A 16,397-nucleotide genomic window follows, 5' to 3' on the forward strand; every position below is an offset into this window, starting at 1 on the left:
TATGTTACGTTGATACACTTTAAAACTATTTGGTACTGTTGAATGTTTAGTATGGTTGAATCTTGGTGGACTTTCTAGATGTTTTTTTATGGATCTTTTGTATTGCTTTTGATATTGTGAAGTAGGCGAAGGTATTTGAATGTTATGTTAGCTCTTTTATGATTGATTTGGCAGCGTTATTGTTGGTTGTGTCTTGTATATATCAATTGTAATTTTTTTGGCAGGTGGGCTGCTTAAAAGACAGATTTCTGCATCTGATTTTCTTGCAAAAATTGACGGACTGTGTCGGTTTGTTCGTTGATCTTCTGCAAAAAAAAAAAAAAAAAAAGCAAAACGCAGAAACCCAGATAATCGATACAGTCTGTCTGTTGGTTTATCAATCTGGAGAATAAATCGACTGACTAAGTCCGTTTATTCAATATAAATTTTTATCAATTTATAATATTTTAAAAAATTAAATTAAATAATATTAATTTAAAAAATGGATATTGTCCGTCGATTATTTTTAATTTCATTCACCGGGTTTTAGATAAAATCGAGCTAATTGAATTTTACTTAACCAACGGACCCTCGGTTAAAACCAATGTGGCCCCTGGGTTAGCTAGGACCGACCCACGTTAAATCGATGCTGTCGAGGCCGTCGATGAAATTTATTAACGTTACCATTGTTGTTGAGTGGCAAGTACTCCTTCATTTTTAACTATAAGACTCGGGTTTGAGTCCCCTTGAGTACATCGTCACCTTTGTTAGGGAGCGCTTTGCTCCCCAATGTGGAATTTCCGGGCGCGAATCATATCTTGGGGATGTCATTTATAATCTTTATATTTACATGAGTTATTTAGTGTCAAATCCAAAGAAGTTTAAAAATGTTAACATTGGCCCCACCACATTAGCTTCACATTACCTACCTAAGATAAAAATATCCAATGGAGCGCATATATAATTATCTAGAAAAGAAAATTAAAAAAAAAAAAGTCCCATGAGGTCCAAGCAAGTGCAAACTTGTTCAAGTCATCGTAGCATGGGCTTAATCTTAAGGAGTTTAAACTTTAATGTGTGTATGTGGTTTTTTTTTTTTTTTTTTTTTTTTTTTTGATTCAAGCAAGATTCTTAAATATATGTATAGTATGTTTAATTTTAACAAAAGGAAATTAAAAGAAAAAAGCTTGAAATTACAAAATGGGAAAAGAGTAAAATATACCCCTCTACTTTATTTTATGAGCCAATTTTATCCTCCGTTAGTGAAAGTGAACAAATATACCCTGTCGTCAACAAAGTTTACACTTGTACCCCTATTTGGATGGAAAACCTCAAATCAAATTAAATTATCCGATTTTAAGAAAATTACCCAATTCCTTCCACGATCCGACCCGCCACGACCCAACCCCGATTTCATCTTCTTCTCCAAGAAAAATGATCAAAAAAAATTGAATCAATCTCATTCAATTCTCAATCAAATAAGCTCAAATTTCAAATGCAACTTCCTCAAAATTCAGTGAACAAATCTCAACCACCAATTTCTTCAAACCTTGAATTTTTTTTATCACCATTGAATCTTAAGCTGATATCTTCTAGCCTAACATAGGACATTTGACGCGTGACACGTTAGAATTTGTTTTTTTCTATGCTCACAACATAAACGTGCATTGCTAGGATTTAAAAACAACATTATTGGACAGAAAAACAAAAAGATACAAGAAAATAGCCGATCAAACCAGCTAAACTATAGTGATTAGAGAACTATTAAGATTCAAATTTGTATATTGAAATCGGAACAGTAGATCTTTAATCGATAATCTATATCATGAAACAAAAAAAAAAGTGAAAAGGAAAGAATTGATGCTTGAAGTCAGATATTTTACATAAATACGTAAAGGTCCAAAATTCTTTATTATGGGTCTGGCGGAACCAAAAGAATAGGAAGCTGCATGTGATTGATTCAATGTTTTGTTTGAAGAAATTGGTGGTTGAGATTTGTTCGCTGAATTTTGAGGAAGTTGCATCTCAAATATGAGCTCATTTGACTGAGAATCGAAGGAGACTTGCTCTATTTTTTTGAGCATTCTTCTTGGAGAAGAAGATGACTGGGTCGTGGCGGGTCGGGTCGTGGAAGGAATTGGATAATTTTTTTTTAAAATTGGATAATTTAAATTGAGTTGGGTTTTCCATCCAAATAGGGGTACAGGTATCAACTTTGTTGACCGCAGGGGTATACTTATTCACTTTCGCTAATGGAGAATAAAATTGGCTAATAAAATAAAGTGGAGAGAACCCTCAGGGGTTGGCCTGGTGGCAATTGACTTGAGCCTTGGGGTGCTCCCTTTCAAGGTCTCAAGTTCGAAACCCGACGGGCAAACAATTTCGAGCGCCATGACGTGGAAACTCGAATTAACCGTGGTGCACTTGCGGGGAAACTCCTTGCCGAGGTTTCGTGCACCCCCGGGATTAGTCGGGGCTCAAAGAGAGTCGGACACCCGGTGCTTAATCAAAAAAAAAAAAAAAAAAAAGTGGAGAGGTATATTTGACCCTTTTCCCTTGCAAAATTGTCTATTTTCCCTTGCAAAATTGTCTAGCTGTTCTTTAGTATAAATAAAGAACAAATTGAAACAAAAGCTTCTCTAAAGATTCAAAATTATGAAGAAAAAAAAAATCAAAATTCTAGCTAGCATATACATTGAAAAGTCCAAAATACCTTTACTTGTAACTTTAATGACAATAAGCTAACATTTTAAACATGATTTTGATTTTAATGATAATAAGCTAGTTAACATGTGAAACATGATTCTTAACTCACTCTATAACAGTAGTGTAATATTATTGGATAATTTAACTTTTTTGCAATGTGTATCATGTGAAAAATATTCAAACCATACCTACCGTAATAGCACCGACGGTTATTTTGTATATATAGATGGGTTATATCTCTTCAATCTAGGACAAAAACCAATTATCACTGACAAATTTGCAACCATGAAGATGCTCATGATGTTAATGGTGGCTGCAATTTTATTTTGCAGCCATCAACAAGGGGTTGTGGCGAGAGAAGTTGCTGTGACTGTGGACGATGACGGTAACGAGGTAGAAATAATTCCGTGTTGGATTTTCCACTGGCCATGGTGCCCGTCCCCACCCCCACCCCCGCCACCAAGCCCACCCCCTCCACCCCCTAAACCGAGTTGCTCGGCTAGTGACCAAGAGCAGGTGAAAACGTGCATGTTCAATGTAACTTCAATTGACGCATGCTGCCCAACATTCAGGAGCATACTCGGTACCAGTTGCCCTTGCTATAAGTTTGCTGAGGATTTGGATAATCAAGTCTTGATCACTCTTCAAGCTTATTGTGATGTCGATAGCCCTTGTAGGAACTTACAAGTAAGTTACAATTTTTACCTACCGCATAAGATTTTGACAGACTCGTTTAAGAATTTACGATCTACAATCATTTATATAAGGTATATTATTAATTTGAGTAGTCACCCTTATTTAAAAGATATATATGTCCTTGGAATAGTTGTATTTTAATTTGAAAAGAAAAATAATAATTTCTAAAATGAAATATTTTGGAACAATTTTTTGTGCTAAAGTGACATATAAAAACGACCAGAAGGATAGCAACAAAAATATTGGGGTCCTTGACATAGACTACTTACGGCCACTTTGAAGACAAGATATTGTCCATTTTCTTCTCTTTTAGAATTAATGAAATAGGTGTCAATATTAACCATTATTTAACTGTATAAATTGAATGCTTGTTCTTGATCTATTTATTGCAAGTTTTAAATTCCACATGTATATGTTTGAAAAATCTTTCTGTCAATTGTCTTATATATTTCTTTTTCTGAGATTCTAACTAAAATTATTTTTCTGATTAGTGAAGTGGTTCTTTCGTTCGTCAATACAGTGGCTAATGATGTTTTTTCTGTTAATTAATAATTTCAGGTGATTAAGCTATCCAAGGAGGAGTAAAACTGATGTGTTTAATTGCTTAATTCCAGATCTTGTATTAGATAATTTGCTATTAATTGCCCTTTCTAGGGGTACAGTACTTGTAATGTTGTGTGTGTGTGTGTGTGTGTGTTTTTTGGTTGATTGTAATGTTGTGTTATTGTAATAAATTTGACATATCTGTCAAAGTCTTAGTATTAATAAAAGAATATTATAACTATTGTATTACTCCATTAATAGCCTCAAATTTTCCTTTATTTTTTTATGAGAATGATGTTTAGATTAGCTTCCACAGTTTAATCCCTTATTTGAATCGGGAGGAGAAAAATCAGTTCATACAAATATAATCAGCTTAATTTATTTAAGTTTGAACAAGCTAATGATACACTTATTTTTATTAACACAACTATTTTAACTCGTCAATCAAACCTACGTTATTTTATCGAATACTAGCAGGAGATGCCCGTGCGATGCACTGGACCGCCCAGCAATTTGATCTTTGATTTGTTAAAATATACGAAATCTACTACTCCGTCAAACAAGGACCAAAGGATATACTTTTGCATATACCTTTACTTCATAACAAGTCATATTCATCATCAAATTTATAATGCATAAATATCACCAAAAAATTACGGTTCATCCATTGGTATCTTCATTTGACACAGCAAAATAAATCTAAATGCTTCAACAACTCATAAAACATAACGATCATTAACAGTTGTAATTTTGAGCAATAACCAAGAGAAAATGCCCCCGCCATCACTGAGCTTTGGAGGAAAATTGCAAATGTCCACAGCTTGCAGTTGAGAATTACAGTATTAAAAATGCTAAGAAAGATCAAAGTAAAGAGAGCTCCAAAAGAAAATAGTGGCTGCCAAAAAAAAAGTTCTTGATCTTTGAACTTTGAGCAATTATGTAGCTTTCACTTTTCCATGCAGATTTCTTTTTCACACCTCTGTTGATTGCTTCTTCACTATACATTAGTATTGTTCAGGAAAAGCAAAAAACAAATAAAATATTCGTCATCTATCTTGGAGAAGTATCAATTAACTTCATATCACTATATTCACTGAAAACATGAGATAAAAGCACATACTGAAAGTAGCTTTCAGGATATATAAGGTCAAGATCATACCATGATGAAATAATGTAGCACAGGGTAATTCAACTCTGCATCTCTTTGTCTTGAAGTATAGCAAAGATGGGATTGTCACCTGAGAAGGGGAAATAGACAAGCAAAACATTAAGACTTTCTAAAATAGTAAAGGGGGCAAGACTGTGCTATATAAACTTCCTTTTTCTTTGTCTCAAAGTAGGAGTGAAATATAATGAGAAGTCTTTAAGTTGTCCATAGCTTTAGCTCCAGAAATGTATATAGGGGTATCTTTTGAATCAAAACTACTTCTCCCGTCAACTTTGAACAGATGCATTGGGTTAAACAACCGACAAGAACACTAAAAGTGATCTTTTCACATTAATGTTGCCTTACTTGAACTTATATTTCATTTTAGTCATTCTTTCTGCATCTTTTCCTCCAAATGCAGCTCCCCTTAAAAGCTTCCAGCAAGAAAGAAACGGAATAATCAAGCATTTTCGAATAGGTAAGCCAATACCTTAACAGGAACATGAAAAGGAAAACAAATTGAACAATTTACTGACTTTTAAATGCTTTTGACTACAAAAATTGGTCAAAGCAGAGCATTATTTCTATGTAGGAGGTTCTATTGACTTCATATGGAGAAAATAACCTTTCAGATTTTTCAACCTTAACTTCGGGATGATGTCGAAGTGAAGCTTCTTGTATAGTGAATTAAAATGTGCCTTCATAAATCCTGTGAGCACAGTATTAAAATATCATGGTTTACATAAATATCTTATTTTTAACATTATATCAACATGTCTATAAAATAATATGAATGTACCATTCCATGAACATTAAGTTTTCAAGGAATCAAATTTGAATGCATATACCGGTGTTTGTACTGGTGCTTTGGACTTCCCCTCGATTTCACACTTTTTTCTCCATGCAAGTCTATAAAATATCAATTCTAGAATTTTGATGTTTACCCATTAATTAACACTGGAAAAGAGATATGACCCATTCAAAAACAACAAAAAGTACACTACGACTTAATCAAATCAAGCAATTGATGGATAAAAGAACATGGACCACTTCCATAAGTTTTTCTTCTGTTTTGTCTCTTTTAACTCTTTTCTCATCCATTGCGCACATCTCTTAATCAAAGACATGGAGTTAAAATCTTAATTTGTAGTTCTTTTTAACTACAATTAAAAGGACATATAGTTGCCGTTATTGTCCACCAATAATGAATCATGCGAAAAATCAAGAAGCTAAAGCTTGTTATTAGGAATCAATAATGCAAAATAAATGCCTCCTTCAAATTACCTAGAAAGACATGTCCATTGAGCGTATCAATATACGCCTTCTCGTTAATTTTTCACTACAAAATGGTCTTTCATCATGAACTCTGAAATTGAAAGTAGAAGACGAAAAAAAAGAGGAGAGTAATCAGGATAGCCAACGAAAAAGAGAAAACGACACCTCCACATAATATCATTTATTGAGGAAGCAGAAGCCCTTTTGAAAGAAGTTATTCAGGAACAAATGAACCGTTTTATACTTCACGAACAAGCATAAAGAAATATTCATTCTTTCATATACGTTTTCTGATTCTCAATTTCTCAAAATACTTCAATTGGTGCACGTCTGGTGCGACGTCTCAAATTTCTATCAGTGCTTCGTTTTTCGTTGATCTCTACGCGCCACGTCATCTTGTTTGTGGACATTTCTGTCAAAGCGGAGAAACAACCCATTAAGAATAAAGGAGGGAGGCAAATTAGCACATATTGAAGCTGGAATCCTTATAAATGAGAACGAAATTTAAATGAGATTTCCTTTATGAAAAAAAAAAAATTGGCAATTTTTTGAACTGAATCATTTTCTGAGCTTTAAATTAGTACTCTTCATGAATTAGAATCTCATAGCGTTCTTGAAGTAGCTATTGCTTTCGGAATTAAGTTTCGGTCCCCAAAAATTCCTCAAAAAAATTCCTACTTCCTACAATATGGGTCTATTTCCAAGTAGGCAGGTCAAATTACTAACATATATGTAAAAATTTCAACAAGAATCGAACGATACCCAACAAACAATGAACAGAAATGAAGTCTAAATAAGAAAGAAATTTGGAGAATAAACTCATCGGAAACTAACAAATTTCAGCAAAAGAAGAGGAAACGAACAATACCCAACAAACAATGATTAGAAATAAAATCTAATTGAGAAAGATATTTGTAGAATGAACACACCAAAACTAATACTAGCAAAAGTCTAAACCCAAAAGTGAAGCGGGACACTGTGAGACTGAAGAAGAAAGAGAAACGCAAAAGGAAGTAGAAAAACTCACTAAACAGGGGAGGAGTAGCGAGGCAAAATTTCTGAGACCATGGAACAAAGAGTGGTAGAGGAGAGGGAGAAATGCACTGACTAAACCCAGGGTTAATAATGTTTAAAGCACTACTCATGGTTCTCCAAAGAGAAGTGTAATCCACGTTTCCAATAGGACAAAGTTTATAGGAGCAGTAAAATTTATGGTCCCTTTTGTACAATTCTTTGATGCGTACACGTTCCCCACTTAAACGTAACACTACTCCATAACGAATCCACTCTTAGTAGCTAGAAGTTTCCATGTTGACTCATGATCAAATAGTATTGCTTCCAGAAAGTTTATTCATGATTTGGGAGTCCTATAGAGTTATGTGATGATAATGATGCTAGTCTCATAACAATGTTCGGAGGTGTAACGATCTTACGTCACTCTGACAAACTTAGAATGTACTCTTACCATACTTATGCATTTATATATACATATGATAATAATGCCCACAGAGGCTAGGACATGCGTTATATACACACCACTGATTAGTTGGCTAGGATGATGATGCCCACAGAGGCCTAAATAGGCGTTAGAGACACATATATATGTATGAACGGGCACTATATATGCATAAATTCAGTACTTATACATATCATGGCCCTCGGAGGTAATTTAGATATACAGGTTGTACCCTCTTACCCTATGTTGCTCTTATGTCTCCTTTATGTTACTTCCATGCCTTACATACTCGGTACTTTATTCGTACTGACATCCCTTTTCCTGGAGACGCTGTGTTTCATGCCCGCAGGTCCCAATATACAGGTTGACGGTTCTCCCAGTGGGTTATCAGCTCAGCAAAAGTGTTGTCGCACTCGACTTGCTCCGGAGTTGCCTTTTGGGTCAGTATGGATGGGTTCACATGTTTATGGGTATGGCGGGGCCCTGTCCCGACCCTATGATGTTTATGTACTACTTAGTACTTAGAGGCTTGTAGATAGAAGTGATGTATATAGATCTTTTGTTTGGATGTTCATGTCGACCTCGTAGGCCAGTATACCTCCTATATATCATGTTGGGGTCGTTTACTGTCGAGTATCCCTTATGTTTTATTCAAGTTGTCTCATAGCGGCCCTCGTGGCCCACTTATGCATGCTAGTAAGTTTATGGATGTATGCCATGGTGGTGCTCGGCAAGTAAGGCCCGGGTGCCCGTTGCAGCCCTTCGGTTTGGGTTGTGACAGTCATGTCATATTTTTTTAACAAAATATAAAAGGAAAAAGGACATAAATGGCCGACCGGGTGAAACTAATCCCACCTGATGGCCCAAGTTTCCCCAAACCCAATTTGTAGCCCGCCCAGCCAATGTACAAAAAAAAAAAAAAAAGACCTTAAAGTAGTCACTAAAAGTTAGTTGCAAAAAAAAAAAAAAAAAAAAAAGGACTTATTGTGGCCACTTTAGTCGCCACTAAAGATCAAATATGTATAGAAAATGTATCATACGTAAAAAAAAAAAATGTCATTGTTGTATGAAATATGTATCCCTAGCGTATATGTATAGAAAATGTATCATAATTTTGTATCATTGTTGTGTAATTGTGTATAATAAATGTATCATCAACGTATACTCAGTAATGATACATATATTATATATTACTATGTTATTATACATTGATTATACACTACTGATTCACATATTATACATATTCCATACATAATTATAGAAAATGTATCGTTGTTGTATAATTTATGTATAAACTGTATGATTCTTGTATAGAAAGTGTATATAAACTGTATCATTCTTGTATAGAAAGTGTATATATAATTCCAGCATATGTATATAAACTGTATCATGCTTGCATAGAAAGTGTGTCATACGTATAAAAAATGTATCATACATATACAGTAGTGATACATATTCTATACAACATTGATTATATCCCAAAACATGTATAATATGTGTATAATAAATGTATAATCAACGTATGCTTACAAATTATACACATATTATATATGTTTTGGGATATTTCTTAAATGCTCAATCAACGTGTATATATACACATATTATACATATTTTGGGATATTTCTTGAAAGCTCAATCACTGTATAAGTATACACATATTATACATATTTTGAAATATTTTTCGAAGGCTCAATATGAATTTTGACCTTTAGTGGTGACTTTTTGATCTTTAGTTGCCATTACAAAGTCTGATTTTTCTGTAGAAAGCCTTTAGTGGCGACTCTTTTTATCTTTACAAAAAGTCTGACTTTTTTAAAAAAAAAAATGTGTTTGGGCTGCTGGGCTGACTAGCTCGTGGGATTACTTTGGGCCGAAAGGCCAGTTCGCGGTATTAGGCCCAAACGTGGAATTACTTTAGGCCGAAAGGCCACTGTGTGTCCTTTTCCCAACATAAAATTCAAGTGAAATGTACTTTTTACTCAACTTGGCGAAGTTTGATGACTTTTATATGATAAAAAATAAAAAAATGATTTTTGTGTAATAAATTTTATAGTTGGATAAAATTTAAAAGTGATCTTGTGTGATAAAATTAAAATTGAATAATTTTATAATAAAATAGAAAAATATTTTTTGGATGACCATGGTGAAAGAAATTTACAAAATAAGTGGGAATAGATTGAATGAAAGGCTGAAAGAAAATAAATAGTTGGGGAACCGTAAAAATAAGTCTTTGCCAATTGTCCCACAAATACTGTCATCAAGAAAAGGGTACAAATGAAATTGGAACAAGGAATGAGAGTATTGAAAGTAACTACAAATTTGTAGATCTTACTAATGGAGCACATAGTACTGCTTTTAATAGCTGTGGTCGTCCATCTTCACCACAATTTAACCAAAACACTCAAATCTTAACCCAAAAAAAGAAACCTACAGTGAAAACTCAATATATACATATCAAACGAACACGAAACATGGAATTGAAAAGCGAAAAGTACCTTAGGATACACAAACATGTAAACTGTAAACATGGGAAATAAATATTCTGAAACACGGAGAGAGGGGGGTTGAGAGTGAAAAAACAATTGAAGGGAGAGTAGGGTTCGTAATTGGGAAAAAAAGACAGTGGGAAAGAAAGAAAAGACCCAAATTGGCAATCATTAGAATTTGAAGGTGAAGTTAGGGCTCAAATTTAGTCTCCATCGTTGTTTGATAGGGAGAGCTCGGAGGAGAGAACGAAGAATTAAGTTCTAGAAGAAACGGGGAGGAACTGAAATAAGCGGAATAAGAAAGTGGGACTCACATATTAAATGACCGTAATACCCTTCATCGTACCCATGACTCACACTTATTATATAGTTAAAATTAAAAATATAACATATTCAAATATTATTTTAAATATCTTGTATAAAAATATAACTTGTATATTAATTTTATTGTAAATAGTAAACAAATTATAAAAAAATTACAAAATTAAAATTTAACAAAAGTTGAGAAATCTCTCCATTTATGGTGTATTTTAATCGCAATTAATCACATATGAGTCTTTATTTTGATCCCTCCAAATTCAACTCAATTTTTATTTGACACCCCTAACTTGGAGAAGAACTCGAGCTTCCCAACTTCGAAGTAGCATTTGATGTAGTAAGATTTGAAGAAGCCATTTATGCATTTCAAATAGGGAATTTTACACTATATGTCAATTATGGCAAAATATTTACCCGTTTTAGCCCATCTTTTTAAAATTACCCGCCATAGCCATTTTTTTCCTCTTCAATTTTTACTAGTCTTATACATTATTATACACTTTTATACAAGGTTTATACATTGTCTACAGTAGATGTATAAAGTTATATATTGTTGTATAATATTGTATACTAGTCTTATACAGTATTATAAACTTTTATACAAGGTGTATAAATTATCTACAGTAGGTGTATAAAGTTGTATATTGTTGTATAAAGGTGAATATTCAAGTTGTGCCATGAAATGTTGAGTTGTAGGTTTGTAATTTAAAATATGGGCTATGAATATGTAATTTTGACCCATAAATTGTTTATAACTGAAATTTTCCCTTCTAAATACTCGTCCAAAATTCTATAAACCAGTGTCAAATACAGTTCGAGATTTGTACTGCAACTAATTATAACCCATGTCACTCAAAGGGAAAGCGCAAATATTTAAACAATTCAATTTCAACTATTTTCTAGTGATTGTACCACATACCAACAGTGAACAGAAATATTGATATAATTAAAGATAAGGTACACTTATTAGTAGGTACAGGCAGTACACATACAGTATCTATGATCACAACTGATGGTGTTCAATGATCTCAAAAAAAGACCGCTACCAAAACGCGCATATTACACAGTTTACATACAATCTGCAGTATTTGCATGAGAGGACCATCTGCAGAAAATTCAGGTTTTACATATACATATATGTAGGATAAAGAACAGTAGTCTCCGACATGCTCATTCCTTCACATAGGGGTGGAAATTTTTTGTGATGCTGCACTATTTCACAAGTCGCTTCATCAGTGCAACTGGAGTGCTATTAGCTGCTGAAGACGAATTACGGGCGTTCTTCTTTGCTGGTTTCTTGCCTTCTGCTTTTGGTCCAGTTTGTCTCACTTTTACTCCCCGTATCAACTGATGTATCATTCAACAATGTTAATGAAATTAGCCAGGAAATTAAGTTACACCCGATGTGATCAACAAAACTGAGTGATTTGAAGATAAATACTATGGACTTACATATTTGCCACACTTGGTGTCTGCGTATATTACGATGAAGTCTCCTTCTTGAAGTCCATTAGCTCGTACGAAATCTCCTGATAAAAATGTTAGATGATACATTTATAAGTGGGAATTAAGTAATAGACACTGTAAATTTACACCATCAAGTCATAGAAAATACAACAAGTAGCCTGCCTATGGATTATTCACCCGGGAAAACAAGTCATATTTTTCTACAACTAAGTTAAAAAACACACCACTAATGCTTAAAAAAATCTGTACATTCTCAACGGATATTAGTTAACTCCTTACAAATAAATCTATTCTAATAAGATGCTAGCAGGATCAAAAGGTGTCCTTGTTACCTGTGTTCTCCAGAAGGTACATTCTGCTCTTGTTATTTGGCCAAAATCTGAAACACCCAAAAAACAAGTTCACAAATTGAGCAGAGCAATTTGGGGAAAAAATTGATTAATTTTGTGTTCTTGTAAAGGAAAAGTAACTAGACTAATTATGACCATCTCCAATCAATTGAGTCCACACACCTATACTTCATGTTCCAAACACGAGAAGTTCCAATATCTTCCATAGCAATTGAAATTCCATCTCTTGATTCAAGTTCTGGCAGATGCGATTCTGCTTCTTTCTGTTTATTAACAACATTAAGAATTCATCAATCATATTAACTAAAAACCTGAAACGAAAATAGATCAAAATTCATGACGGCAAAAATAAGTACAAAAATAATGTACCTTTGGCAGCACAATTCTTCCAAGATTGCCAACATCGCTCTGCTTCAGCACTTTCTGTAGCAGGAACCTTAGGTTCTTCTCCATTTTCAAACCCTATCATAGAACATCCACACAAAATTTAGTGCTGCTTACATACATGAATAATCTTTTTGTCAAACAATCTTTGTTATGTACACTGATAATAGTGCAATATTTTTTTTTTGTTGTTGTAGCAGGTTCCCTGCCTTTTTGCAGGTGAACAAGGCCATTTATTATGGAAAGTTACTTGAAATTACTTTTTAAATGACATAATCGTGAAACAAAAGTTAAACTCTAACGAAAATGTGGCGAAACAAAGAAATGAACCTGCGATCGTTTGTCCGCAGAACCATGCTTCTGATAGTTCTGTGGTTGCATCCCGGGCCTCTCGGTCGTAGCATGTGGTTGTGGTGCCTCAGGTGGTGGAACCATCATCATTGGTGCCGGAGCAGCAGAAGGCCAATATACCCAATTTCCTGGATTATTAGCCAGAGCCATTGCACAATTCTCTCCGACCATCCTTAAACTTAGATCACTACTTTGGCTCTGATGCTGCGTTTGATGGCTATGGTGGCGATAATGGTGTGACGATAGTCGCCTCGACCGAGCCATTCTCTTCTTCCTAGCCTCTTTGGTAGCAGAAGAGCCCAACCTCACCATTCTCTCGCCATTCTCATCGAAGAGTTGGTAAGGATATTGACTGGACAAATCGTGAGGATTAGCATTTGTGGCGATGTTGCAATCATTCTCAGGAGTTAATGGGTTGTATTGAGAAGCTTCCATCGGGGAGAATTGCGATGGAGGCCAGGATTGAGCAGACTCCATGGTTTGATATTCCATGTTCCCATTTACTATTTGACTCAACGGAGGTGTAAATGAAGGTCCGTTACAGTACGGATCGCCTACAAACCCCGCGCTTATAGGCATTGGGTAAAAGGGCTCGGGAGGAGGGATATAAGTAGGGGGAATTGGCATATGTGGTGATGGATAGAAACAAGTACTTGGATCCGGAGCAACACTTGTGTTATACTGGAAACCGGAGTTCGGGTTTAGGTTTGATTCATGAAGAGACTCTTGATATTGACACGGCGAATCAGATGATGCTTCACTCATTCGTTTCTTTTGCAGTTGGTATTGTTCAACCCATTCGAGTATGAGTTTCAACAACTGTTTTTTCCCTTCTTTTGTTCCCCCTAAGCGTTTCGAAGCACTTTCAATAGTGGAACGCTTGAGCTTAATGTTCCTCATATCTTCAGCAGAGATATAGTCTTTGTTTTGCTTCAACCACTCAAAGAAGATAACAGCCAGCTCACCGTTACCTTGGAAAAAACTCAGCCCATCACTTTGATCATCACCACCTTCAAGCTCGGGTTTCCTTTCTTGATTATCGTTTTCTGAGAGTTGAAATGACTCAGACATGTTGTAATCTTGTGGAGCTTGATCATTTTGGAAAAGCGTACAAGGGTCCCAAAATTCATTTCCATCAATCAAATCCATGTATCCAAGATCTTCCATCATGTTTAAGCAGTCATCGTCTTCGGGCAGAGGGAGATCACCTTCCATTGACAAGATTTTCTTGTTGATAGAATTAGAAGAGGATGCTGAAGATGATGAAGATGAAGTTCGAAAAGGATTATTAAGAGGAGGAGCTGAAGAAGTTGATGAAGAAGATGACATGCATGGAAAATCAGGGATGGGGGGGAAGTCTGTGGAAAAAATGGAAGTGTCACTGACATCAAGATTATGCACATGATGACCATCTCCATCAAGAAAAATATCTGTGTCACCCACAATAGAAGAACCAATCACTTGTTCTTCCTGCATAGGTTCAAATCCAGTAGGTTGTTGCTGGTATTGGTGCTGGCTTTGAATATCTTCCATAGCAACCATAACATTTTCTAGTCCACCCTCCAAATCTTGCTTACCATCAAACTCTAATCCTCTTTTCATCTTTGTTTAGACAAAAAAAAAAAAAAAAAAAAAAAAGAGCCTTTCTTTCGTTATATACGAAGGTCAAAAAAACAAAAAAACAAAAACAAAAAAAAAAAGAAGAAGAAGAAGAGAGGTTGATGAGAAAAAGAGAAATTTAGAGAGAGAATGGGCAGAGATACTCTGCGTACGGATAAGGAAGTGAGTAGTAGCTTGTAACTGATTAAGGAAGCAAGCTAGGTTTAAAGGAAGCAAAACGGCCCTTTTTTACACTTTCTTATCAAATCTGCAAGTGGGATTGATTTGCAACATAAACCATCTGCTGCTAGGGCCTAGGGTATCTCTTTAAATAAAAATAACAAGTATAGTGAAAGCGACTCTTTCTAGTTCTTGATTATTAAATACACAACCACTTTAAATTACTCAATTAAAGCACAACAACTTACAATATTAAGTACTGATGATACCTATATAAGGGAAATTAAAATTTTTGTATCATTACTCTAAATAGAATCAGTAGTTTAAAAACCAAGGCGGAGGAAACACGAACAAGTGGAGAATGGAAGTAGAATTCAGGCAAAACCAAAGAAGTCATGAAACTGTGAACAACAACAACTCTTTTTATCTTTCTTACAAGACAAACATTTGTAGACTGTATTAGTGAAAAAAACCCCACACCAAACAACAAACTAAAGTTCGTCAGAATTCACTAATAAAAACAACCCACCGCGGCTTATTATCGCTACTGACTTTTGTCGACATTTCCGGGAAGTTCCATAAGAGTTAGCTACTTTTGTTGCAGATAAGTTCAAATAGTTTTTGGTTTTTTTAGGGGGTTTAACTTTGTTGTTAAGTAAGAGAGAGAAAATATGTAAGACAGAGAGAGTGAAAGATAAACTGATAAGGGTGGTTTTGAAAACATTCAAAAATGAGAGAAGAAACCACCAAAACAAAAACCTGGTGCCGTTTGTTTCTACACATATTCCCGTATTCTCCGCCATATGACATACGTTGTCATCTAAATGGTGCTAGCCAGCGGTGCTCTTCTGTTCACACTTTTGTAAGGTGAAAAAGAACATTAACGTTACTCCACCATTGATGACACAGGCAGCTCAATTCTCTTTCTAATATGGGTAAAAGAATATAGTAACAATTTGTGTAACAGCTTGTGTGGATGGTTGCTAATTACTCCCGCTGTACCCATCATAAGTGTCACCTTAGCAAAAAACACGCATATTAATAAATTAATAATGAACTGTAAAGTTTACCAAATTAGCCTTATGTAAAAAAAAAAAAAAAAAAATCTTCTTGATGATTAAAGCATGCACAAGTAGTTCATCTTTTGACATTGGGAATCCAACCATCATCATTTGCCATTTTTTGTCCAAAGACAAAGATGGAAAAAACTAGTCAATATATGCATTGGTATCCTAAGTTGACACCTATTATGGGACAAAAAAATTGGCTGAGGTAACACTTATTATGGGACGGAGTAGTATTGTGGTGTTTGGTTTAAATATAATGTTTGTTATGATTTTCACTTAAATTTTACTGTATTGTATTTTTAAATCATTGTTATACAACGATCAAAAGTCTTGTTTAATGTAACGATCGGCGGGTTTCCGCTACGAATGGAATAGTGTTCGTGTCCAAAGGTG

At 34.7% G+C, this 16,397-nt stretch overlaps 2 protein-coding genes and 1 long non-coding RNA gene across 8 annotated transcripts; 1 reads left to right on the forward strand and 2 right to left on the reverse strand.

Annotated features, from left to right (window-relative positions):
- Nucleotides 1-2,920: 2,920 nt before the first annotated feature.
- LOC132069154 (uncharacterized) lies at nucleotides 2,921-4,162 on the forward strand. Of its 2 annotated transcripts, none has more exons than XM_059462616.1 (2): nucleotides 2,921-3,452; nucleotides 3,940-4,162. In XM_059462616.1, the coding sequence occupies exons 1-2, from the start codon at nucleotides 2,971-2,973 to the stop codon at nucleotides 3,941-3,943; spliced, it is 486 nt and encodes a 161-aa protein (XP_059318599.1). In that variant the 5' UTR covers nucleotides 2,921-2,970; the 3' UTR covers nucleotides 3,944-4,162. The 2 variants fall into 2 exon arrangements, with proteins under 2 accessions (XP_059318599.1, XP_059318600.1); XM_059462617.1 differs by having other exon boundaries at nucleotides 2,923-3,372.
- A 375-nt stretch (nucleotides 4,163-4,537) lies between these two features.
- On the reverse strand, nucleotides 4,538-7,765 carry LOC132050079 (uncharacterized). Of its 5 annotated transcripts, XR_009413242.1 has the most exons (3): nucleotides 7,374-7,765; nucleotides 6,356-6,437; nucleotides 4,538-5,980 (listed from the first exon to the last, which is right to left on the reverse strand). It is a non-coding gene; the product is annotated as an uncharacterized LOC132050079 (long non-coding RNA). The 5 variants fall into 5 exon arrangements; XR_009413233.1 differs by lacking the exon at nucleotides 6,356-6,437; XR_009413243.1 differs by lacking the exon at nucleotides 6,356-6,437 and having other exon boundaries at nucleotides 4,538-5,996.
- A 3,922-nt stretch (nucleotides 7,766-11,687) lies between these two features.
- LOC132050089 (B3 domain-containing transcription factor ABI3-like) lies at nucleotides 11,688-15,662 on the reverse strand. The gene is made up of 6 exons (XM_059441146.1): nucleotides 13,138-15,662; nucleotides 12,793-12,885; nucleotides 12,586-12,686; nucleotides 12,406-12,452; nucleotides 12,059-12,135; nucleotides 11,688-11,953 (listed from the first exon to the last, which is right to left on the reverse strand). The coding sequence occupies exons 1-6, from the start codon at nucleotides 14,758-14,760 to the stop codon at nucleotides 11,819-11,821; spliced, it is 2,076 nt and encodes a 691-aa protein (XP_059297129.1). The 5' UTR covers nucleotides 14,761-15,662; the 3' UTR covers nucleotides 11,688-11,818.
- Between the last annotated feature and the right edge of the window lie 735 nt (nucleotides 15,663-16,397).

This window comes from Lycium ferocissimum, chromosome 1, assembly GCF_029784015.1.
Source record: "Lycium ferocissimum isolate CSIRO_LF1 chromosome 1, AGI_CSIRO_Lferr_CH_V1, whole genome shotgun sequence".
Taxonomy (NCBI): domain Eukaryota; kingdom Viridiplantae; phylum Streptophyta; class Magnoliopsida; order Solanales; family Solanaceae; genus Lycium; species Lycium ferocissimum.

Coding starts and splice junctions, on each gene's coding strand:
- LOC132050089 (XM_059441146.1), bottom strand. CDS start 14,760: ATGAAAAGAGGATTAGAGTTTGATGGTAAGCAAGATTTGGAGGGTGGA. Junction 12,687..12,792: donor GAAGAATTGTGCTGCCAAAG/GTACATTATTTT, acceptor GTTAATAAACAG/AAAGAAGCAGAATCGCATCT. Junction 12,453..12,585: donor GTTTGGAACATGAAGTATAG/GTGTGTGGACTC, acceptor TGGGTGTTTCAG/ATTTTGGCCAAATAACAAGA.
- LOC132069154 (XM_059462616.1), top strand. CDS start 2,971: ATGAAGATGCTCATGATGTTAATGGTGGCTGCAATTTTATTTTGCAGC.